General features: G+C 38.3%; 1 protein-coding gene across 1 annotated transcript in view; it reads left to right on the top strand.

The window, feature by feature from the left end:
• Positions 1-23,402, top strand: part of CDON (cell adhesion associated, oncogene regulated) — a 98,956-nt gene that overhangs the window by 27,031 nt on the left and 48,523 nt on the right. Inside the window, exons 2-7 of the mRNA XM_060103793.1 lie at positions 15,724-15,860; positions 17,390-17,662; positions 18,945-19,091; positions 19,984-20,127; positions 20,793-21,080; positions 22,932-23,201. Coding sequence (XP_059959776.1) covers positions 15,785-15,860; positions 17,390-17,662; positions 18,945-19,091; positions 19,984-20,127; positions 20,793-21,080; positions 22,932-23,201 — 1,198 coding nt within the window. The 5' untranslated portion in view covers positions 15,724-15,784. The remainder of the gene's footprint in view (positions 1-15,723; positions 15,861-17,389; positions 17,663-18,944; positions 19,092-19,983; positions 20,128-20,792; positions 21,081-22,931; positions 23,202-23,402) is intronic.

The following is a 23,402-nucleotide window of genomic DNA, read 5'->3' as shown; positions in this document are numbered from 1 at the left end:
TTTTACATTTATGTCTTAAGTCTTTAGATATAAATATCTATCCTGGTTCTTTTTTATCACAGTGTAATGCGTCAGGTAAAACCAAATTCTGTACTTTCTCTGCATGAATCCTCCTTGGCTACAATTTTTACTCAGGAGGAATCAGATTAAAATGAACATCAAGGCCGTTACTGTATGAGGAAAGAAGTACATTTAAGAACAATCTACAGAGAAAGCAAGGGTATGACAGGAATTTTGTGAGTTGAATGTAGGGATGTATAGGACAAGGTTCCCGCCTCTGAAACAACAGTTTCCCAATAAGGTCTAAAAGTTTGGCCTGTTTTGGAGAAGGGTGTTAATAATGAAAAGTAGGGGTGGCACTAATAATGAAAAGTAGGGGTCTTTTTTTTTTTTTTACATCTTTATTGGATTGTAATTGCTTTACAATGGTGTGTTAGTTTCTGCTTTATAACAATGTGAATCAGTTACACATATACATATATCCCCATATCTCTTCCCTCTTGCGTCTCCCTCCCTATCCCACCCCTCTAGATGGTCACAAAGCACCGAGCTGATCTCCCTGTGCTATGCGGCTGCTTCCCACTAGCTATCTGTTTTACGTTTGGTAGTGTATATATGTCCATGCCTCTCTCTCGCTTTGTCACAGCTTACCCTTCCCCCTCCCCATGTCCTCAAGTCCATTCTCTAGTAGGTCTCTTTTTGAGTGGCAGAAACCTGTCAGTACTATGAAGAGTGCAAACACTCCTTTTGGGAAATTTGTTGGTTGTCATTCAGGATGAAAAGCTAAGGGATATCTATGTTTAATGCTCCATTAAGGGACATGTGATTCAGCCTATTTTGTAGCCAAATGTTGGTGATGAGCTGTTCTAACATAATCTACTGATTTAAGACAGTGAAAACTTAAGTCTTTAGATTGTTTCTCAACATTGCTCCTCAAACCATCGTGGTTTATAATTTTATATTTGTTTGGAGTAAAATGAAAAACAGCCAACCAAAAGACATGTAGTGATTACTTCCTAAAGCTAAGTTTATTCTGAAATTACTTTTTGGCCTACGTTTTGTTCTGATCCAATGAAACTATGATTGTAGATGGCAGTTCTTCTTTTCTTTTCTTTCTTTTTTTTTTTTTAACTTAGTAAATGGTTGGCACTCTTACATGGGACATACTGGTGTTTGTTTTATTTTTAGATATTCCTGGTTATTGAAATTGAAAAGTCTGGGAACCATTGCTGTAGATTAAATTTAGTAAACTATCAGTGTACAATTATCCAGATTGGATATGGCTTCTTTGCTGTGTCTCATGCTAGATGTTTTTCCATCTGTAAGATTTATGCCACGTGTTTATGATGCATCAGTATTGAGTAGGATTCTCTCTCTGACCACAGACTTAAGTTGACCTTTTATCCTTCCCCGACAGAAATGGAAATGCCTCACTTAGTTTTAAGTGTACCTGCGTTGTTCTGTATACTGAGGTCAGGAGGCAAACACCTAAAAAGTCTCCCTATATATAAAAGCTGCTTTTTAGATGTTTTATTAGTCCTGCTGTTGGTTATTTTAAGTAGTAGTATGTTTTATTTGTACCCTGAGGCTGTTCAAGCAAAGAATGTAATTCAAATAAACAAAATAATATCTGATGTTTTGGAACACCCACACCTGCCATCTGGGCCTTTCCTCTTAAGTACTTACTTGGGTTGGCAGGGAAGCTGGGAAGAGAAAAAGATGATTATGTGGAGTTATGAAATGTTTTAAATGTAAGTTCTTGGAAAGCCTGATAATGAAGTAGTTTTCAAATTGCCAGTGCTGTTTGCTTCATAACCAATGGTTCTTTTCTAAGGTAAACCCTGAGTTTTCATGAGAAGGGCTGTCTTTTCCATTATGTACATGTTTCTAGCAGTGGTTCAAGAATTCTGTGAAAACCTCACAGATAATTTGACTGTAAGATGGTGGGTGACCCTTTCACAAAGCAGGAAAGTTTGCTAGGGAAATTTCTCCAGTTTCTCTACCTGAAAACAAAGTAAAGGGGCCACCTCTCCAAGTTCTTACAATGAAATCGTAAACTAGTCTCCTGCTTCTTTTTCAACTTGGCTTTTTTTTTTTTTTTTTTTTTTAGTAAGAGTGAACACGAACAGTCTCTTTTTTTGCTTGCAAACTGGAGTGCTGAACTATATGCTTTTGCCTTAATTTTTAGAGCTGAAATTTTGTTGATTTTGGATACCTTTGCTGTTTTTATTCCCCCTTTCCTCTTTCATTAGTTCAGTCATTTTGGGAGTCTGCCAAAGATGAGGCAAAACTAATGTAAGAGGTGCATACAAGCTTTTAAGTGATTTTTCATTTAAACACAGCACTTGTAAAATGTTTGTCATAGAATCCTAAAGCTGGGGAAAAAATTGTGGGTTTTTTTTCTCCGCACTTGCAGACAGAACCTAAGCCACATTAAATTAGTAAATGTTGTAACTGACTAACATTCTCTAAGAAAAAGAAATACATCACTGTAGACCACCAGCTATTAATTTTAAAAAGTATATTTAAAATATACTTGTTAAATATTTAAAAATACGTTATTTATAAAATTCAGACTCCTGACACTTTTGGAAACTTTTTTATACCTCAAAAAAGTTTTAAATGCTATTGTTTATAGGCAGTTCAAGAGTTAAAGATTCAGAGATTAAGAAATGAGATCGAGGTGTGGTCTCTGTTATCTTATTCTACTTCTATGTTATCTCCCCTCCGCCCATCTTTTCTCCCAGCTACCATGAATATATGTACTCAATACATTTTTGTGGTATAAATGAAGAAGAAACTGCTTTTTGTGTTTTTAGGCTACAGCTTCCAACTCAACTCATAATTTGTCTTAGAAAAAGGGTTGAATGAAGAGATTTTAGAAAATTAAGCTAAGTATCCAACCCACAGCATTCTTATACTTTTAAGGCCTAAATTAATCATTTTCATTATGTAAAGAATAAAGTTTTAATTCTCTTCTAAATCTCACCAACAAAACGAAAACTCCTCAAGTTGTGCATAGAAGCCAATAAGTCCTTAAAATTCCATCTTACAAGGTACATGGATGTATCAACATATAACATGTATTCTACAAATGTCAGCTATGACATGAATATAGTGTGATATGAAGTATTTAAGAAATATATCAGAACTTAAATATTTAAATGAGAATTGTGTCTTTAAAGAAGTCTGTCTCTTCAGGAAACTGTATATTTAATCTCACATTGCTGTTATTGTACTGAGTAATTTGGGGTTCTTTTGGAATTATCTTTACTGCTTATGACACTTTAAAAAAATTTTTGGTGTTCTTGAGTTTTTTGGAAATAACCATTAATGAATTAATTGGGTGATGCTGATAGAGTTAAGACTATATGGGGTTAAAAATCAGGTGTAATAATAACGTAATGAGATTATTTTTATACCTTGTTTATACATGGACACTGAAAATGATTAACAAAGGATTTTCAGAAAAGTTTTGCAAAGAGGAGCATCGTTAGAATAAGTTTATCTGTCTTCCAGTTTGGGTCTATCTGCTGCTACGGCTTTCCAGTGGTATCTGTGTGTATTGTATATGTGTGTGTGTGTGTGTCTCCTGTATCAGTGTGTCCTTGAATCCTTTGGACCATCCTGTTTACTGTTGCCTAATATGATGTCATGAAGCAGCTTCTCTTGCTTGATACACATGCAGCCCAGCAGAGTTGTTCCAACAAGCTTTGCTTCATTTCTGGTGGACAGGCTGGACCCAATGCTAAAACTGCGTCTCAGGCCCTCCAGTTGGACTAAGACTTCATGCCATCTTGTGCTGTGTTTAGAAAGATATCCCAGTCTTAATTGATTTCTTTTTCTGTTTTCACTTCATCAAGACATTGTATCTTGATCATTTCTTTGATTTTATCTGTCTATCAAAGCTTCCGGGAATGCAAGTTTTCTTTCTACAGACCAATGTGCATTTTTACTTATTTTTAGGTTTCTCAATCTGTTTGTGGGGATTGCATACTGACTGCACAGGAATCTGTGACTGACTTATGTGCCAACTATGAACGTGCTTGAAGAATCCCATTCTCAGTGCTTGGTGCACAGACACGGTGCTGTGACAGCTTTGATGAAGCCGTGTCTGACCTAATTCCCATCACCAGCTTGAACAAAGCAGGCCTCCTGAGAAATCTAGACCCCTTCAGTTAATTTATGCAGCCAAGTTTAAAGATGGAAGAGGTACTTGGAAACTAGTATCGCTATGTTCCAGGTCTCTAGGAAACTCATAATTCAGCAGGTCATATAATATAAAAATCATCCTGAAGGAGGTCCAGTGCTCAACCAGCATTGATTCAAGTTTGTTTGCAGCAAAGATATTTTTTCTTAGATTTCTAAATTTTTCTTATTTTGCTTTTTCCTCAGTGTTTGTATATATTAGAATATATTTCATGGAAACAAGTTTCTCCTTCAGTTCTTATTTCCTTGTTATGAAAATGCAATCTAAACCAAACCCCATGAGGGTGTCTTTCATCATGGCCAGGAAAATTTGTTCCATTTGGTAAGGTCTGAGCAAGGCATTGGCCTTATTAACAACTATATTAATTTTATTACCTAACACATCATCTAGAGCTCCTTTTTAAATGTCGTCACTTTCCTCCTCCTCATTCTCCATCAAAGATGGTTAGCCAGGTGTCTGTCTGGATCTTTATAATATCACCCTGTTCAGGGTTAGCTAGTTCCTTGCAAACTTAAGATTTTGCATTTGGCATGTGTTTTGTGGTTACCGTCACTCTCTTATTTTTTCCCATGAAGCCAATTCCAATGACAAACCTGAACATCTACTGAGAGTTGGATTTGTGGCAAGTGTTGGTTCTGTGATGCTTGCAGAGTAATCCCCTTGAAACTTGCTGTATTTTGTGTTTTTAGTAATCTCTCCCAAGTCACTTTTTAGAATTTCACTGTCTGTATGCAGCTGTGGTTTTAAATATTTGTAACGCTCCTGTACAGCTCACTGTGGATGCCAGAATTATCTTATCTCCACAATTCTTGGTTTCCTGTGCTCTAGAAGCAGGAAGAAATAGCCTCTTTGAAAGAGTGGAACAGGAACACTTGACTTTTTTTTTTTTAAACACACAAATATTGTGAATAGAACCCAACTCGGCTCTCACTTAGACCCCTTCCCTTTCAGAGTGTAATTAAGACCACATTGACTCCTATTGCAGCTGACAGCCCCTCACTGTTGCCTTTTTCTGCTTGTGACCTTTGATCTCCATGACCTTTCCTGGGGTTAGTCCTAGGCCCTTTTCATTGTGTTGGAGCTGAAGTGGCTCATGTGGAGTTGATTATTTCTTTGCTCATTTGGCCTTTTTGGTGCCATAACTCCAAGTCACTTCCATTTTCTTCCTTGACTTTTGATGGTCCACAGTGAAAGGAAATGCTTCTGCAAGCAGCAGGATCAGTGTGTATGCTCGGCTGACTTGATTGAGACTCAGGAGAAGTGGGGGAAGGTTGTGAAGTCCGTAGGTGTCAACGTTTTAACAAACGTTGAGCCTCATGACTGCGTGATCCTTCCGAGCTCATGAAGCAGGTACTGCCGAGAGTGCTGCATTTCTCACGACAAGGAGGACTGAGTTCTGGTGAGAAGAGAGTTCCGCCGGTTGTTGACCTGGCCTGGGTGTTGGACATTCTGCAGCTCTACTTTCACAAGATACATACGTTCCCCGTCCTGCGTCCCAGCTGTGAGGCAGGTCGGAGGATGCATCCTTGTCAGTTGCACATGTCTGCTTGAAGGGATTCTCTAGTCTCTAAAAGCACCGAGAATAGCCCCCAGAGATGAACATGCTGACTCTTAGAGGATGTATTTGTTGCCACCGAACTTAGGAAAGCACTTTCTTCCTTTGTCCTTTCCTCCGCCTCCACCTGCCCCTACCCACGCCTCCAGTCAGACCACTGAAGGATGCCTGCCAGCTGTTACTCTCATTTCTCGGGACCCCATGTGGGCAGCATGAAGACTGTCACTGATCAAAGGCTTTAGTGAAGGAATGCGTCTGGTTACCCTACACTGTGGTACCTTTGAAAGGTATATGGGTGTGAAATTCAGGGACATTTGGAAACTCATTTTTAGGAAGTCTGAGTGTCTGATTTATCCCTGGAATATCATTTCTGTCTTTTCCTTTTTTGCGACAAAAATCTTTTTTATTAGTAGTATTGATAATATGAGTTATTCTGAGTGAGGAATTGCTACCCCTTGAAAGGCGATTGTATGGTATTTTATTTTTAGGCTTCAGCTCGAGGCCCCTCCCCCGTAGGGATAACAGTTCCTGTGTGTGCAGATGCCTCCCTCGTCTCTCCTAAGCACTCAGGCTTCTTTCCGCTTGCCTGCCAGGCCTTTCTTAGAGTTTCTCTTCTCTCCAACTCAGCTCATTAGCTCCACACCTTAAGATGCATCCTCTCCATTCTCTGCTACCCTCCAAACAGCAACAACAAACCACGGAAAGCCCTGCTGCTTCTGTGCGTTTCCTGCCTTAGTGAAGGCACGGCATCCACGAACTCGCTTGTCCAAATGAGAAATCTGGACAGCAGGTTTCATGCCTTTATTTATGGCCGAAGCAGTAGGGAAACAGAAATGGACAGACAATGGATTCCAAAGATGTCTAAGAGATGTATTCCTTCCCAATGCACATCATTCACTATCCAGGTCCTATTCAATTCTACCTCCTAAATATGGCTACACAAAAATTCACCAATTTTGATGTCTTTTTTTAAATGCACGCTGATATGACAGCTGTCACGTACAATCTAACAAAATTGTTTCGAATGAAGTTAAAGACAACTAAGTGTCACTAGAGCCATCTTACAGAAAAAAACCCAACGAACCTTTTGGCCAACCCAATAGCTTTTAAATATGTCCATGTCTTAACACTTTTTAAATCTTTTACATTTATCCCCTGATATTTCTCTAGTACAGGTCCGCATTCTCTTTCACAGCAGCCTCCTAACCCCTCTTCAGTCATCCTCCACATTGCAGTGGAAATGATTTTTCAAAGGCACAAGTCTGATCTTGTCCCTTGCCTGCTTAAAAGCTGTTAATACTCCTCTCTCAGGAAAAAAGCCAAGCACCCTAACCTGATTTATTTTGTTCTTTGTGCTCTAGCTTCTACTCACCTATGTGCCTTACCTGTCACCTGTCAACCCCGTCCTTACTCTCCTCTCCAACCCATTCTTCCTTGCTCTCTGCCTCTGGTTCTGCACACAGACTCTTCCTTCTGCTTGGAATATGTCCCTCCCCTTGCTTTTCCTCCCTCCTCCCAAACTTCTCCATCTGATTCACCAAATCATTGTTTCCTCTGGGAAATCTTCTCAGCCTCTGAGTCTTGGTTGGGTAACCCTTCTGTTTTTCCTGTAGCACCTGTACTTGCTTTATTCTGTGGCTCACCTATCCCTTCCTCACTTACGTACTTTAATTCCTGAAAACCTTTATTTCCTAAAAGCCTTGCTGCTGCTTCTTTTTTTTTTGGCCACGCCCTGTGGCTTGCAGGATCTTAGTTCCCCGACCAGGGGTTGAACCAGGGCCATGGCAGTGAAAGCACTGTGTCCTTACCACCGGCCCGCCAGGGAATTCCACTAAAAAGCCTCGCTTCTTAGTGAAAGCCATTTTCATTGATTTTGGTGGAAAAAAAATCATATGTTCCCTCCCAAACCAAGAGAGCTACACTGTTTTCACTGATAGAAAAATAAATCAACTAAGCAATAAAAACAAATCTGTGTAGGTGATAAACAATATTTTGAAAGTAAATGAATAGTTCGTTCCTAAATATATTGCAGTGATTTTATTGTCCTCAGCAAAGGAGAAAGAGAAGACTTGAGGGTGGTGACTGGTGAAGGAGGGCTGGTGAGGAAGTCCTTCAGAGGCGGGGGAGTCGGGAAGTGGACTTGGAGACAGGAAGTCTTCTAAAGGCATGTAGTTATCTTGCAGTCACATGGCACTTAAAGTTACAGCACACAAAAGCACCTTATGGCGAAATAAAGGCTAAGCGGCGAAGTGTTCCACCAGTTGTGGAAATGATGCATCCCCGCTGGTGGGTGTGTCTTTGACCGAAACTGTAACATCAAAGTTCCATTGTTTAGTTTCTGATTTAAAAAGTTATATAAAAGTTTATACCAAATAAAAATAAGCCATCTGCAACGTGGAGTAACTTCACAGGAGCCCCTGTGGCAAAACATTTAGTCATTCTGTTAGGTGAGACTGTGTTTGAACAGCTTCTTTAGTTGTCACCTGTCCTCACCTGACTCAAAACCTCCTGAAGTCAGCTATCCTGCCTGTTTTCTCCCTGGCTGAGTTTCCAGCATAGCACAGCGCCTGACACGTAGTAGGCAGGCACTAACTATTTGTTGAATGCAACATGAATTCCTCTGCTTTGAATTCTTCTAATGCTTTTTACTATCTCATTTACTTATTATCATTTTCTTTATTCCAAAGTTAATTCAAGCCCTCTTTTCCTAATTAGGCTGCAGTATCCTTTAGTTCAGGAATTATGCCTTCCTTATCTTCCTCAGTTTTGTACCCTCCCAGGATCTTGCCCAAAGTAGATGCCCTACGTATGGAATTAATTGACTGGATGAATATTTCTTGGAAAAAGTAAGATTATTTGAGAAATCTGTACAGGAAATGTTTGCTTCTTAGCTAAATTATTCAAATATTCAGAATGAAGAAAACTTTGAGAGGAGATTTAAAGCTGGATGTGATTAAGGTCAAGGTGGTTCAATAGGTTAAAAAAAAGTATATTGTGTGTTGGACTTCCATAATTGAAATTGTGCTGAATTAATCAGTACCTAATAAAAAAATTTAAAGTAGACATGCTTTATTTTTTCTTTGGTTTAGTTATTTCTGAAAACTCATTTTTTCTCAACAATTGAGAAATAGGATGTTTTGAAATAGAGGGTTTGAAAGTAAGAATCAATCTTTTTTTTTAAGAAGGAAATTACTATTTCATGAAGAAAAAGATGCCTTTAAAAAAGAAAACTAAGTTAAAGAATTTTCTATTTTGAAGAACAATCTGATCCCAAAGCTGAGTTTTTGTTCACAAATTAATCCCAGTTATTCCCTAAGCCTCAAAGAAAACTATAAGAAAGTCTGATATAGGAGTCTAGGGAAGGGATAATTCAGAGAGACAGCTTTGATCATCCTTAGGAAAGCAAAGGCGTTCCTTTAAAAACAGAGGAATCAAATCTAGAAATTCAGGACTTTTCCCAAAGGATTATTCCGGCAGCATGTTGAAAGGGGGTTATAAAAGCATGAAGTTCACAACCTGAACAATAAGTTAAGTAAATGTTAGGGAACTATTTCCTTTCTTATTCTGAGACGAGGCATACCTTTAGCTTCCCTTTGCCGACAGAAATTCTCTTAAGCCTGGGGTGGCTTAAAAGTACAGTTTGTAATGCAAGACAAATTGCCTTCTCTGTAGGCATGCAGGAAAGGCTTAGAGAAAGCCCTGTAACTCAGGAGATACCACCTAGTCTTTAGGCCAGGACTCAAGGAGCAGCATTTGGGCCATATGAGAGTGGGGAATGGGGAGGAGAATGGGTAAAAAAAAGATTTTTACCACATGGAGGAAAGAGTTATCCCCTGATTTGTAGGTTGAATGGGATACTACACTTAGCTGTTCTTTTTTTTTTTTTTTTTTTTTTTTTTTGGTACTCTGAAGAGACTGTACTACCAGGTGCTTTCTTGGGAGCAAAGTGACCACTGAGCATCTTCTCAGACACTTAAGTCAGCCACTCAGAACTGCAGTGAAAATAATGGATGTTGGCCTTTAACTTCCTCTGAGGATAGGTAGGAGGTAGAAGAACTTCCTCATGACCGTGTCAATTTCTTCTGAGACCAGTGAGTTGGATAAGCCTTGATGGTTCTGATTTTCACATGGGAAATTGATCAGGCCTTTGCCAATGTCCAATAGTAAGACAAGATCAAACCCAATTTAAAGTCCAGTCCTTGAGTTATTTTACTACCTCTAGTAGTTTAGGGAAGTAGGGGTATATATATGCTTAATGGACACGGAAAGCAGTAAGGAAGAGAGGATAAAGGTTTGGAATGAATGGTAACTTACTATTTTGAATGCCAGCAAATATTGCCAGAAAGCGTCTGTCAGCAGTTCTTGCGTACAAATTTATTTTCAGACAAATACACGTTATAGATTAAAATCACACAGCATAACAACCTCAACACAAAACCCCTTAACTTACTTGAAGTGAATTTTGGGTAAAAAGCAGAGATTTTTGTGCCCATGGTGTTTTTTGTAATTGAAAGTTCAGAGATGGACAAGGTTTGATCAGTGTAGCCTGCAGTGTCCATTATTGTTATTCTTTCTGCAGTTACTTTCATATAAATTTAGAATACTGTTAGAGAAATCCCTAACAGATTAGACAGTGAATGTTGCTTTATGCCCTATAAAATATTTTAATTAATTTCTCAAATTCATGTTTGATATCCACACTTTGCTTACCTCAGTGTAAGGATATAAACAGTATGCTGGTGAGCAGGGGTCCCCCCACTGTGCTGGTGGCGGTTGATGGGGATGGGATTGTGCCTTGTTGCCATCTTTTTGGACAGCCTCAGCCATCTATACATTTAGAGTCTTAAGAATGTTTTTACTCCTTGGCCCAATAATTCCACCTTTAAAAGTCAGTTCTAAAGACATACTTAGAAGAGTAGTTAAAGATTTATGGACAAAGATACTCACAGCAGTATTATCTGTCATAGCGAAAAAACCCCACAAAACCAAAAATATACATATGCACACACATATAAAAAAATGGACCCTAACCAATAAGAAATGGCTAAGCAAATTAAGTGTTGATACATACATTCAATAAGTATCTATAGCTGTTACAAATTATGTTTATGAATAATTTTAATAAACATCATTAGATGATAAATGAATAAAGCAGGATTTAAAACTATATTCCATATATATTATGATCTTCAGTTATGTAAATACACACAATATGGAAAGGATTAGTTGAAAATAGATTGAGATATTGATGTGTTGTCTTTAGGTGATAGAATTGTCATGCTTACTTTCCTTTTTTTTTGTACATTCATTCCACATTGCTATGCTAAATGTGTAATTTTCTTTGTCATTGAGTATTTGTAGAAACTTTCTGTTAACAATTTTCTACTTGATAAAATAGCATATTCACTGTAGAATATGTGAAAGAAAGCCTTGAATATTTTGTTTAAAATATCACCTGGCATTATGTTAACCACATTGGATGCTTAAAAAAAAATTCTAAATGAGAAAAACACTGCAGTCTGAAAAATGGCAATGTAATTTAAATCAGAATTCTGTTCTATCTGATATGATTTAAATCCGAATTCTGTTTTTAATTTTTACATGAGAATATTTGAATGGTATGTATGCTAGAACAGAGGTCAGACAGCCTTGGCAAGTGATGTGTGATGGGGTGGGCTGGTGTCCTCTTACTGTGGACCTTTTCTCTGCTGGCCACTGTTTCCAGATCAGAAAAGGAGGATGAGATAACAGTTTCTATGCAGAGGAAATTAGGGTTGTTTTCTCCCTTGCCAAGGTAAATTTTTGTGGGTAAGAAAGATGACATACATGTTAAGGCCACTGATCTGTGTGTGAGAAGATGGCAGGAACCTTGTTCAGTTGTGATAAACTTGGCCAAACAAATTGTTCGTTTGTGAGCAATTCAGGGAAATGATACATATTTATATGTATGTGTAAATAAATTATAAATATATAAAATTTATCTATACTTATATATATTTATAGTATACACATTTATATAGAGATGTTAGATATGTATGTTAATATATATATGTTAAAATATATTTTTTGTTTTCCAGTAACTTAACTAGTCAAGTAGCAATAGCACTAATATTATTAAGAAGTTTCCTCTTTTGACAAATATAGTACTTTTGAAAATGACATAGTATTGAATAATTTTCCAGCAGTGCTAATGTGTATACTCTGATTTATACATCATCTAACCTTCCTTATGGTCAGGGATGTTTGTTTGTGAGGTTGGACCTAGGTTGCTCTTGGTGGCTGTTGAATATAATTTCAAGCCACCTGACCCGTAGAGCAACAGAACCCAGGTTCTTGTCCTGAATATCAATTTTCTAAGAAGCTGAGCAGGCTTGCCACAGATAAATATAAACCAAGTCAACAAATATTTAGTCAGTGACTGTGAGGGTCATAATTTCTTCCCAACCTCTCAAATCAACTGACAACATGTTAACCTAATAGAAAGATAGGCGTATTCCTGTGTGATAATATTTAGGTAGCAATAATGAGCTGTGATGTTTTAAAGGACAGCTGTAAAGTAACTCACTAGATCACGTGCTGGGGTTAAAGTTGACTCTGGAATTTGTTTCACTGATTTTCAATAAATAAATAGTTGAGGAAAGATTTGGCAAAAGGAAGAAACTCTCTTCCTTGTCCTCATCCTTTCAGGAAAGTGCCTCCTGTTAACAAGTTGTTTGAATGTTTACTCTGCCGTGACTGCTTAGCAATGGTGTGTCAGTTCTTACCCTTGAACCAAGGGAAGAATTCAAATAAACCAAAAAAGTTTTCACACAGCTGGCCCCTTCTGCCAGCGGGTGGTACCAGAGTATTTTCTCCCACTTTTAAAAGAACTCAGCAAGAAAACATTTAAAAGGCATTCCTCGAACTGATAGTCCACGATGTAGATAAACTTGAGTTTGCAACTTGGAAATTTTGGAGTACCTGGTGTAGAGAAGTGAGCAGATCCTGGGAAATGTTTGATTTATTCAAAGCCATACTTAAGGTGCCTGACTTTGTATTACTACCCAGTTTTATCAATGGTTAGAATTAACCTTTCTTTTCACAGATGAGTACACACATAGAATTTTCATTTCTAAAATGTCATTAATGTAACTCTGGCATTACATTTTGTCGTATTCTGTAGTCAGATTCTGTGTCCTGGCCAAGCAGGAATGTAGGGGAGAATTTGTCAACATAATAACCACTCTTTGGATCTAGCACGGTGCCTGGCATACAGTAGGCACTTACTTTATGTTTGCTAATTTTTGAAATCATATATATGAATGAATAAGTGAATGAAGGAATAAAAATATAGCTAGGTTACACTGAATTCAGTAGAGATAACAGTTCTCATTAAACACTACTCTCTAAGGTACTTCTGGGAATTACGTTACATTAAGGTATTCCTTTCATTTTAAGAAACATCAAGTGCCTCTTTTCTGCCAGGCATTAGAATTTGCAAAGTTGAATATGACATCATTCTTGCCTTCAAAGAGGACATAGTTATGTAACCAGATAAATTGCAGAACACAGTAGGGAGTGCAGTGGCAGATAGTGACCAAGATGTAGAAGTAGCACAGAGAAGAAATGAACCATATCTGGAGGATGGCATGGACCTTGTGAATATTCCTCATTTATTTATCTTGTTTATTTTCCATCTCTCCCACAGAATGTAAGGTATACATTTTTGTCTGTTACTTATTTTTACTTATATATATTTTAAGTGCTCTATCTCCAGCTCTTACAATAGTACCCATCATATAATAAACATTCAATAAATATTTGTTGCATGAATGAATAATTTTCCTTCCAAAACGAATTTACCAATTATATTTCACCGATGAGATATTATAGTGATTTTTACGCACATCCTTACCAGTGCTGGGTTTTGTGAAACTTTTTTCAGCTTTGTAAATGTGTTATATTATCTCTATATTAAAAAAACACATAAACAGACATTTCCATGGCTGCCATCCATCCATCCCCAGCAGTTCTCTCTATTTTTCTGCTGTCCTTTTATAGCAGATCCTTGAAGGAGTTTTCTGTGCCTGTTTCTTCATTTCCTCCCTTCCCATCCTATCCTGAACTGATCAGACTTTTGTCCCTTCTCCACTGAAACCGTTCTTGCTATATCACCTATGGTTTTCTTCATGGCTTTCTGATGCCATCTTATCTTACTCTGTTTCTCAGCAGTGTCTGAGATGGGTTGATTACTCTCTTCTTCCAGAAATATTTTCCATTTTTCTCCCTAGATGCAACATGCCCCTGGATTTCTTCTTATTTTTTTGGCTACTTCTTCTTAATCTCCATTATTACTTCTTTCTCCTCTATTCAGTGTCTAAAGGTTGGAGTATCTTTCCTCCTCTATCATATTTTCCTTAGTGCTCATCTAGTGCCAAGGCTTTAGTACATCTAAGATCTGCATTTTCAGCTCTGACTTCTTCCCACAGCTCCAGACTCCTATATGCAACTGTCGACTAGTTACTGGTACTCAGATCCCTCACAGATCTCAGACTTCCCATGGCCAAAGCACAGCTGTTGAGCAGCCTCCTCTTCAGCCGTTTTCCCCTCTCCAGTCTTCCCCATTTCAGGAAACAGAACTTTTACTTATTCTGTTACACCAAAAACTGAGTTGTCTTTGATATAACTCTTTCTCTCACACTTTTTATCCAAGCCTTCAGCAGCTTCTGTTGGTTTAAGCTTTAGAGTATGTTCTGAATCTGGTGATTTTCCTCAGCACCTCCACAGCTGACTCACTGAACTAACCTACCACGTGCTCATCTCTCTCCCCAGCGATCTCGTAACTTCCCACTTGGTCTCCCTCCTCCATCCCGGCCCCACTTCAGTCTAGTCTCCATCAGCCAGTGATCTTCTTAAAGCATACTGAGATCCCATCACTCCCTTCTCTAAATCCTCCAACGGTCTGCCATCGCATTTAGAATAAATGGCCAAAATCTTCAGCATGGCCTTTGAAGCTGGGCAGGATCTAGCCCAGCTTTCCTCTGTGCTCTTTACTTGGCTCATCCCACTCTCACCACAGTGGTCTTTGGATTTCTGCAGACAAACTCAATCCCCACACAGGCCTGCCCCTGGTATTCTCTGTACAATCCATGAGTCCCCCATCTGAAAAAAGGGAAGGAAACCAGGAGTACCTAACTCATAGGGTTGTCGTGAAGGTTCAGTTAATATATGAAAAGCACTGAGATGGTGTCTGGCTCGTACAAGCACTATATAAACGTTAGTTATTATTTTATTGTTTTTGTTATTGTTTCTGTTTTAAGGAACATAGAGGAGGAATGCATTTTAGTTGTGTTGAGTTTTAGATGGTTGTGAGATGTACAAAGAGAAAGGCGCTAAAGGCCGTTATATATTCATTTGGAATGATTGGTTCTGTGTAAAATGTGTCTTAGTATCTTGGAAGAATGAGCAGAATTTCTAACTTTAATTTAACGTCTAGAGATTAGCTTGTGAATTGGGAAGATGTGGATCATTAAATGCCTTGTATTTGACGCACTCTATATAGAGCTTTCAAAATAGAGGGCAGCGGGCTTCCCTGGTGGCGCAGTGGTTGCGAATCTGCCTGCCAATGCAGGGGACATAGGTTCGAGCCCTGGTCTGGGAAGATCCCACATGCCGCGGAGCAACTAGGCCCGTGAGCCACAGTTACTGAGCCTGCGTGTCTGGAGCCTGTGCTCCGTAACAAGAGAGGCTGCAATAGTGAGAGGCCCACGCACCGCGATGAAGAGTGGCCCCCGCTTGCCACAACTAGAGAAAGCCTTCGCACAGAAACAAAGACCCAACACAGCTATAAATAAATAAATAATTTTTTTAAAAAAATAGAGGGCAGCCACTGTGTTCATAACTGGCTATTCAGATAAAAAATTTCAACTGTTTTTGTACTTTAGAATTTCTTCCTTTTTTTTTTTTTGATGTCTTTTAGTAAGCCAAGGCCTGGATTTTGCTCTGGAAGTCTGTCCCGCCCGCTTCTGTAATCTGGCGCTATGCATCCAGTTGCTGGACCCTTACAGACACTGCTGTATGTTACTCTCCCGATTCTGTGCACTTCCGTGAGTCCAGGTAAGAGGAGAAAAATGGTAGTTTGGGCCTGAAGCTTTCCTCATCTTAATCCTATGAAGAACTTCGACTTTAATGCTTCGACGATAGTAATGGTTTCTAAAGACATTTCTAAGATTTGTTTGACCAGTGGAATGATTTTAAAACTTTGACTCATTAAGCAATTTAAGGATCTCTTAGTAGTGCTTCTGGGCACTCGCAGGCCTTCCCATCATTGTCCTTATAATTTATTCCTTTTGTTGCCTTGAAAATAAATATTTTCCGAACATGCTTTTTTTCAGTGAGGATATGTTACAAATCTCTGAGTTTGGAAATTATGATAGGGATAAAATGCTGACTACACACCACCAAAGAGGAATTTTAGAATCCGTATGTAAGAGTACTCAACTTGGAGTGAGAGAACTTGGTTCAAATCCCAGGTCTCTCATGACCTTGCCTAATTTATTATCTAACTCTGGGTTACTAAAAAGCTTAAAGATGTTTATTATTAAATGTATATATAAGCCTGAGGCTAATTCATGGCCCATATGCATTTCTTTTTATTTTAGATATGTGTGAATATTTATATAGGAGTATATACAAATACGGTGATGTTTATTTATTAAGTAATGTTTATTTATTATCTTTGTTAAAAATACTATATAACTATATTCAACTTAGTAAGGGAAAATTGATTTAGTCGTTTTATTTCTGGCTAAATAGCAACCTCAGATTCAGTCAAAGCATTTCCCTTAATCTTTATTTCTGGTAAAATATCCTATAAAAGTAGATTCAGCAATTTATTATTTTTTTCTTTTAACTATTTTATTACACCAGATTATTAGTATTCCTGTCCCCTGCCCTCATTTTTGGGTGGAGGAGAGGGATCTGTTTTGATACTTGAGCGCAAGAACCCCTCTCCCCCGAGTTACTGGAGGAATAGACATAACAAATGAAACTATTCGAAACACCAAATAAAAATATTATGATTGATATGCCGTTTATCCTCATATCCCCAAAAGGATAGACTTTGTATTTCACTGTGGCTTCCTAACTTTCTACTTCTGCATTCTTAAAAGTTGAACATTATTTATATTAAAGGGAAGTAGTCAAATTATTTTGAGAAAATAATTTGCTCTTAAAGTCAAATCCTGTTGGTAATATGGAAGAGAATTCTTTTTATTTTGAAAGTCATCTTCTCTTTTTCAGGTTCTTAACTTCCATTTTTAAAAAGCTACTTCATTAAAAGAGCAGTTTACCATTTGTCATTTATAGAATTAGTATTTTGTTTTGTTTATATTATAAGGATTCTCATCTATGCTGCCCTAATTGTTAAGTTCTACATTGGTATGTTGCCTTATTTCTTCCAAAATATAAGAATGTTCCTAGAACTCTTATAAGCTCTAAGGACCATAACATAAAGTAAGGGATTGCCTTTCGTTGTGTAGATTCAGATGAAGTGTATTAAACGTGCTCTTCTTTCTCTCTCCCCTTATCTCCTCTTCTCTCCCACTCCCCCCACCCCTTTGCACATGGGAACTGTTCCCTTGTAGACTTGGCACCTTATTTTATTTCTGAGCCATTGTCTGCCATCCAGAAACTTGGTGGACCTGTAGTACTGCATTGTTCTGCTAAACCTGTGACTGCTCGTATCTCATGGTTGCATAATGGAAAAAGATTGGACAGAAATGTGGAACAGATTAAGGTTCATCAGGGGACGTTGACTATCCTTTCTCTTAACCCCTCCCTTTCGGGTTATTACCAGTGCATTGCCAACAATAGCATTGGTGCCATTGTGAGTGGTCCTGCAACCATATCCACTGCAGGTGAGTCTGATTTTGTCCCTGTTATAGATGCTTTTTTCCTGAAGTTACTGTTAATACTTGCATTTTTTTGAGTACTTGGAGGAGCATGGGCTTTGGAGTAAGACATGTATGCGTTCTCATCCCAGCCTTGACACTTGCTGTGTGTTTAACCTGGGGGACGATACTTGAGCCTTGCTTAGTGTCTTCCTTTGTGACAAGGGATATGGAAATTATTTTGTACAGCATTAGGACAATTTTCTAACGTGAATCTGAATTTCTTTGTGAGTATTTAAAAGTCCTTAATATCAACAACAAAAAAAGCTGTTGTTTGCTTTGACAGTTATTTCATGCAGTCCTTTATCTTTTTTTCACATCTAATTGTTTTATTTGCCTTGATTACAGAGGGATTTTCATTTATTTAATTGAAAGCAGGCTAAAGAAATGGGGTAGAAAAATAACTGTAAAGAAAGGAATGTTGAGTATTGAACTTATGGAAAAATCTGGTATGTGTGGTTTTCTTAGTAAGTTTGAGCCATCTGCCTTTCAAACGGTGATGGCTTCCAGTAATGGGAAACGTCTTTGTGAGGGCACCCCTATTTACAGAACAAATCTGGATTCCCCAGGAGCAGTGAGTTTGTCATAACTGAGAAGAGTAAATGTTTTGGTAGAGCTATGACCCATGGACAGCTCCAAGCCACACACCGGAGGGCTGAATTCCTAGGGGCAGGCTGCAGAGTGCTTTCAGCACTGGCAATAATAAAGAGCCCTTCCATGCAGGCTCCAGCTGTAGTCAACTTAAACCGAGAGAAATTGAGACCTAGTTAGTATATTCAGGTAGTTCAAACGATACACTGCTTTTTTTTTTTTTTTTTTGATATCCTAGGTTCATTCTTGGAAACCCTTTTATTGCCATGTGAGTAGCTACTAACAGAATAAGGATGCATAGGGAAAGTGAGTTTTGATGAGAGGCTGGATTAAGAAGGATTTATCTTGACAGAATGGGAACAGTTAGGCTTTATAGTTCTCCCTAATGTTTTAAGAACAGTTTGCTTGCCTTGTAGTCTCCTGGAAGCATTGTCTTCTGGAAAAGGGTGCCATGACTAAGCCCCAGCTCTCAACTGTGCACCTCTACCCCAACTGCTTTCTAAGATAAAAAGATCCTGCTACTTTGGGAACTGGGATTACCTGCCACAAATGGCCATGGTGCAGATGTTGTTTCTAGTTTTAAAATTTCCTTTGGGAGAGAGAGTTCAAATTTACATTTATTTATTTATCTATCTGCTTATTTACTTATTTCTTTTAGTTCTTGGTGATTTTGGTTCATCAACAAAGCATGTTATTACAGCTGAAGAAAAAAGTACTGGTTTCATTGGCTGCAAGGTACCAGATAGTAACCCCAAAGCTGAGGTGCGCTATAAAATCCGGGGAAAGTGGCTGAAACATTCCACAGGTGAGACCTCTTACGACAAGCCAATGGCACCCAGAGAACAAATGTGATTAACCAACTACCATGAAGCTCTGTGTGCTAGGGGCTGTAGACACAAAAATACATAAGATATATTGTCTCTACTATTGGGAGTCAAGTGGAGTAGTTTAGACAAATGGTTACAGTATGAAATAGAACATAGTATAGAAGACAGTATAGAAATGATTACAACCCCACACCCGCAAGGCTCACTCCTTCAACTCATTCAGGAATCTACTCAGGTATCCCTTCCTTTGAGAAGATCGTCCTCATGGCACTATCGAAAATAATATGCTGTGTTACTCTGTCCACTTTATTCAGCTTCATTTTCTGTAGCACTGTGTTATATGTATTACTGTTTGCTTGTTTGTCATTTGTCCCTTTCTCTGCCACCTTGTTCCTGCATGGGAGCATTGGCAGCATGAGTGCAGGGCTTGCTTTATCTGCTTGCTTCATTGTTGTATCACTTGTGCACAGGCCATTGTTGGCAGAAAATACGGTCTCGGTACATAGTGTTGAGAAGAAATGAATGAAGACGTGAATGACTACTGGGTGGTCAGTGCTGCAGGCAGGGGTTTGCCCAGAGTGGTAGCTGTGGTCTTTGTGTCTTTGTCTAAATAGGTTTCTTGTGCTGTGGTGTTCGCAGTGAGGTCTGTTGTCTTGGGGCTCTGACGGGTTTGATTTTGTTACTGGGGTGCTGTTGACTTCTTTTGTTCTGCCTTGACTTTCCTTTTCCTTCATTTAATGAACTTTCCCTGATGGCTGATTTGCTGCTCATGTCACGTCTACATTTAAAGCATAACTATCAACCTTTGCTAGTTTTCACTTGTGTCCTTCATAAAGAAAGAGGCCTAACTGCATTCCCTTCCTTCCTCAGAGAATTACTTAATCCTTCCATCAGGGAATCTTCAGATTTTGAATGTATCCTTAGAGGACAAGGGATCATATAAATGTGCAGCTTTTAATCCTGTCACACATGAATTAAAAGTTGAACCCATTGGCCAAAAGCTCCTTGTGAGTCGTAAGTATTTGGGGGAATCGTGGTCACTGGGAAGAGTCCTCAGAAGCATTTCTCATAAAACGTTGGGACGTGGGAGTTCATTTTTCTTTCAGATCATGTTTGTTTATCATGAGAAAGTCTTTACATGCATAAATGCATTATAGCGTAGTACTGTATGTGTTTTAAAAATATAATGACTTTTTAGAAGAGAATTTTGGTCAAGATGACAGGATAGAATTCATGTGGAGAACTTTGCCCTTTGCTCAAATAAAAAGAAATTAGTGAGCAAATATCACTTTATATCAGTGGTAATCAAATTGATAGCTAACTGTGAATTACAAAAAAATATTTATCTGTTCTCTTTGAGATACGATAAGTCATAGCTGATGTTTAGCTTAGGGTGGTTGAGTTGTAGTAGCACCAATAGTCAAAGCATAGTTAAGTAACAGTCCACATACTTGTTGAGAAATTCAACATTTCCAAACCACTAATTCAGAAGTAGCTCTAAAGGATCATCAAGGCTTTTAAATTTAATTCTCAACTGAAAATGATTTAGTTACCAAACAGGACCTCATAGTGTAAAGAAGAATAAATGGGAAGATGGGGAAGCTCACCGCTTTGCTAAGGAAGAGGGTGGAAGTGAATACATAAGAATAATGATTTTTTATTTTCCCTTCTTTCTCCAGGCCCTTCTTCAGATGACTTTCACATTCTTCACCCCGCCCTTTCACAGGCATTAGCTGTTCTCTCTCGTAGCCCTGTGACCCTGGAGTGTGTGGTAAGTGGAATCCCAGCTTCTCACGTGCACTGGCTGAAAGACGGTCAGGACGCTGTGCCAGGAGGCAAGTGGAGAAGGTTGTATTCACATCTTGCCACGGACAGCATTGATCCGGCGGACTCTGGCAACTACTCCTGTGTGGTGGGAAACAAGTCTGGAGACACCAAACACGTGACTTACGTGGTGAATGTACTTGGTAAGATGTTACTTGTTAAGTGTTTTTTCAAGTCAGGCTATTTTTCTAGTCTAACTGATGTTTGAGTGGAAGCTCTATTTGTGAACCATAAATGGAATAGAGACTACCTAGAAATAGCTACCCCAGTACCAAAATGAGCTTCATTTCTCTAAAGGACTGCTGAGTTGGGCAGTGTTTCTGGGTGGCACAGAGCGTTTCACCTGGGATGTTCTTGGGAACCTCACCCCCAACCTGGTTACACAATACAGTAAGTCCCCTACATACGAACCTTCAAGTTGCAAACTTTCAAAGATGCGAACTTGCGTTCTCATGTCCAATCACGTAAGTTAGTTCACGTGTCTGGTGTACACTGTCACATGTGTGCATCCTGTACAAGTGGCTGTGCTTTTGTGTACTGTACAGTACTGTATAGAGTACAATAGTACAGTATCTTTATTTCAAGTCCAGGATGTCCTGAAGCAAGTGTAAAAGCAGCGGTGATGTAGCTGGTTCTATACTATATAGCCGATTGTTAGTAGGGTTCCTAAGCTAACTTTGTTGGACTTATGAGCAAATTGAACTTACGAACGCACTCTCAGAATTGAACTGGTTCATATGTAGGGGGCTTATTTACAGAGCTGGTTCTTCCTTCTCGATGACGTGGAGGAAAGAGACTGGAATTCAACAGGATGGAAGATTCTGGGCTGTATCAGTGTGTAGTGTCCAGTAATCGTAACTAAGACAGAGTACTGACTAGAAAATGTCATCTCAAAAAGAAATCATTTCATTTTATTTTCCCTTTTGGAATGCTTTCACTATAGCTGGCTCATAAAATTTGTGTTATTTTCACCCATATTTCTATATACACTATTTATCTCAAAGCTATTCCTTTCTTCCAGCTACCTATCTCAAAAATGTTTTCCTTTATCAAAACAGATTTTCATGAAAACTGGAAAAAAAAAGTTTTCATAGTAAATATAGTTTTTGTAAACCTTCTGCACCTGTTTATGTGAAACAGTGGCCTGACATACACTGGAATTAATATAAGTGTGTGGCAAGTGGGCTTTAAAATTTAATGATAATTAGGACTAGATTAATATACATAATCATTTAATTTGGGCATATGTTACAAATGCCGGTACATGATGTACTCTGTCCAGGTAAAAAGTGACTTGATGGATACTAAAGGGAAATTTTTGCCCAGAATACATGTAACCTCAAAGCAGAATTGAGCATAAAAAGAATTTAACTTCCAAATAAGCATTATTCTGTTTTGGCTTTTGCATAGTGTGAAATCCAGGGAAATGATTACTTTATTTCAAACAGATCACCTGGAACAAATGCTTAGAGAAGCCAAAGATTAGAAACTCTGCATGTATGTATGTGTGTGTGCATTTGTTGGGTTGGTGGGGGGTGGTTAAGTGGGAGGAGAGATCTATAAAAAGAGGCTATAATGTTTTAGTAACATATGATTTTCCTATTGGAGGAAAGTAAATACATTTCTAATTTTTTATTGATGACCATGGTGGATGGGAGAATGTGAGGAAATAATACAATTCGGTTTCAACTAGTTATTAATAGAGAGGAGAGTTTGTATGACTCATGTGATAATTTAAAAAATACATCTTGAGGGCTAGACTTTAATTTATATATTTTTATTTATTTTATTTTTTATTAATTTTTTACTGGAGTATAGTTGATTTACAATATTGTGTTAGCTTCTGCTGTACAGCAAAGTGAATCAATTATACATACACATATAATCCACTCTTTTTTAGATTCTATTCCCATATAGGTCATTATAGAGTACTGAGTAGAGTTCCCTGTGCTATACAGTAGGTTCTCATTAGTTCTTATTTGTTTTATTTTTAGAACATGCTTCCATTTCTAAAGGACTGCAGGATCAGACAGTGTCTCTGGGTGCCACGGTACAATTCACGTGTGAAGTTCATGGGAACCCAACCCCCAACCGTACCTGGTTTCACAACGCACGGCCCATTCGTCGTTCCCCACGACATCTAACTGTGGGAAATGGATTGAAAATCAGGGGTGTTACCATGGAAGATTCTGGGCTGTATCAGTGTGTAGCAGATAATGGGATTGGATTTATGCAGTCTACTGGGAGACTGGAAATTGAAAACGGTAGGCTTTTAGGTCATGTAATCATAGGAGATTTTACTTTACAGATGGGGTTTTGTTCTGGTTAAAAATTAAATCATTTTTACAAAAAAGGAAGTAATCCTATCACCATAACAGAGCAGTGTTCATTTTCCATGTTCCTTTCTAGTTGCAGGTAGGCATTTCCATGAAGAAGCAACCTTATTTAATCATGCTCATTTAAAA

This window comes from Mesoplodon densirostris, chromosome 7, assembly GCF_025265405.1.
Source record: "Mesoplodon densirostris isolate mMesDen1 chromosome 7, mMesDen1 primary haplotype, whole genome shotgun sequence".
Classification (NCBI taxonomy): Eukaryota; Metazoa; Chordata; class Mammalia; order Artiodactyla; family Ziphiidae; genus Mesoplodon; species Mesoplodon densirostris.
This window is presented reverse-complemented; position numbering and strand designations above follow the sequence as displayed.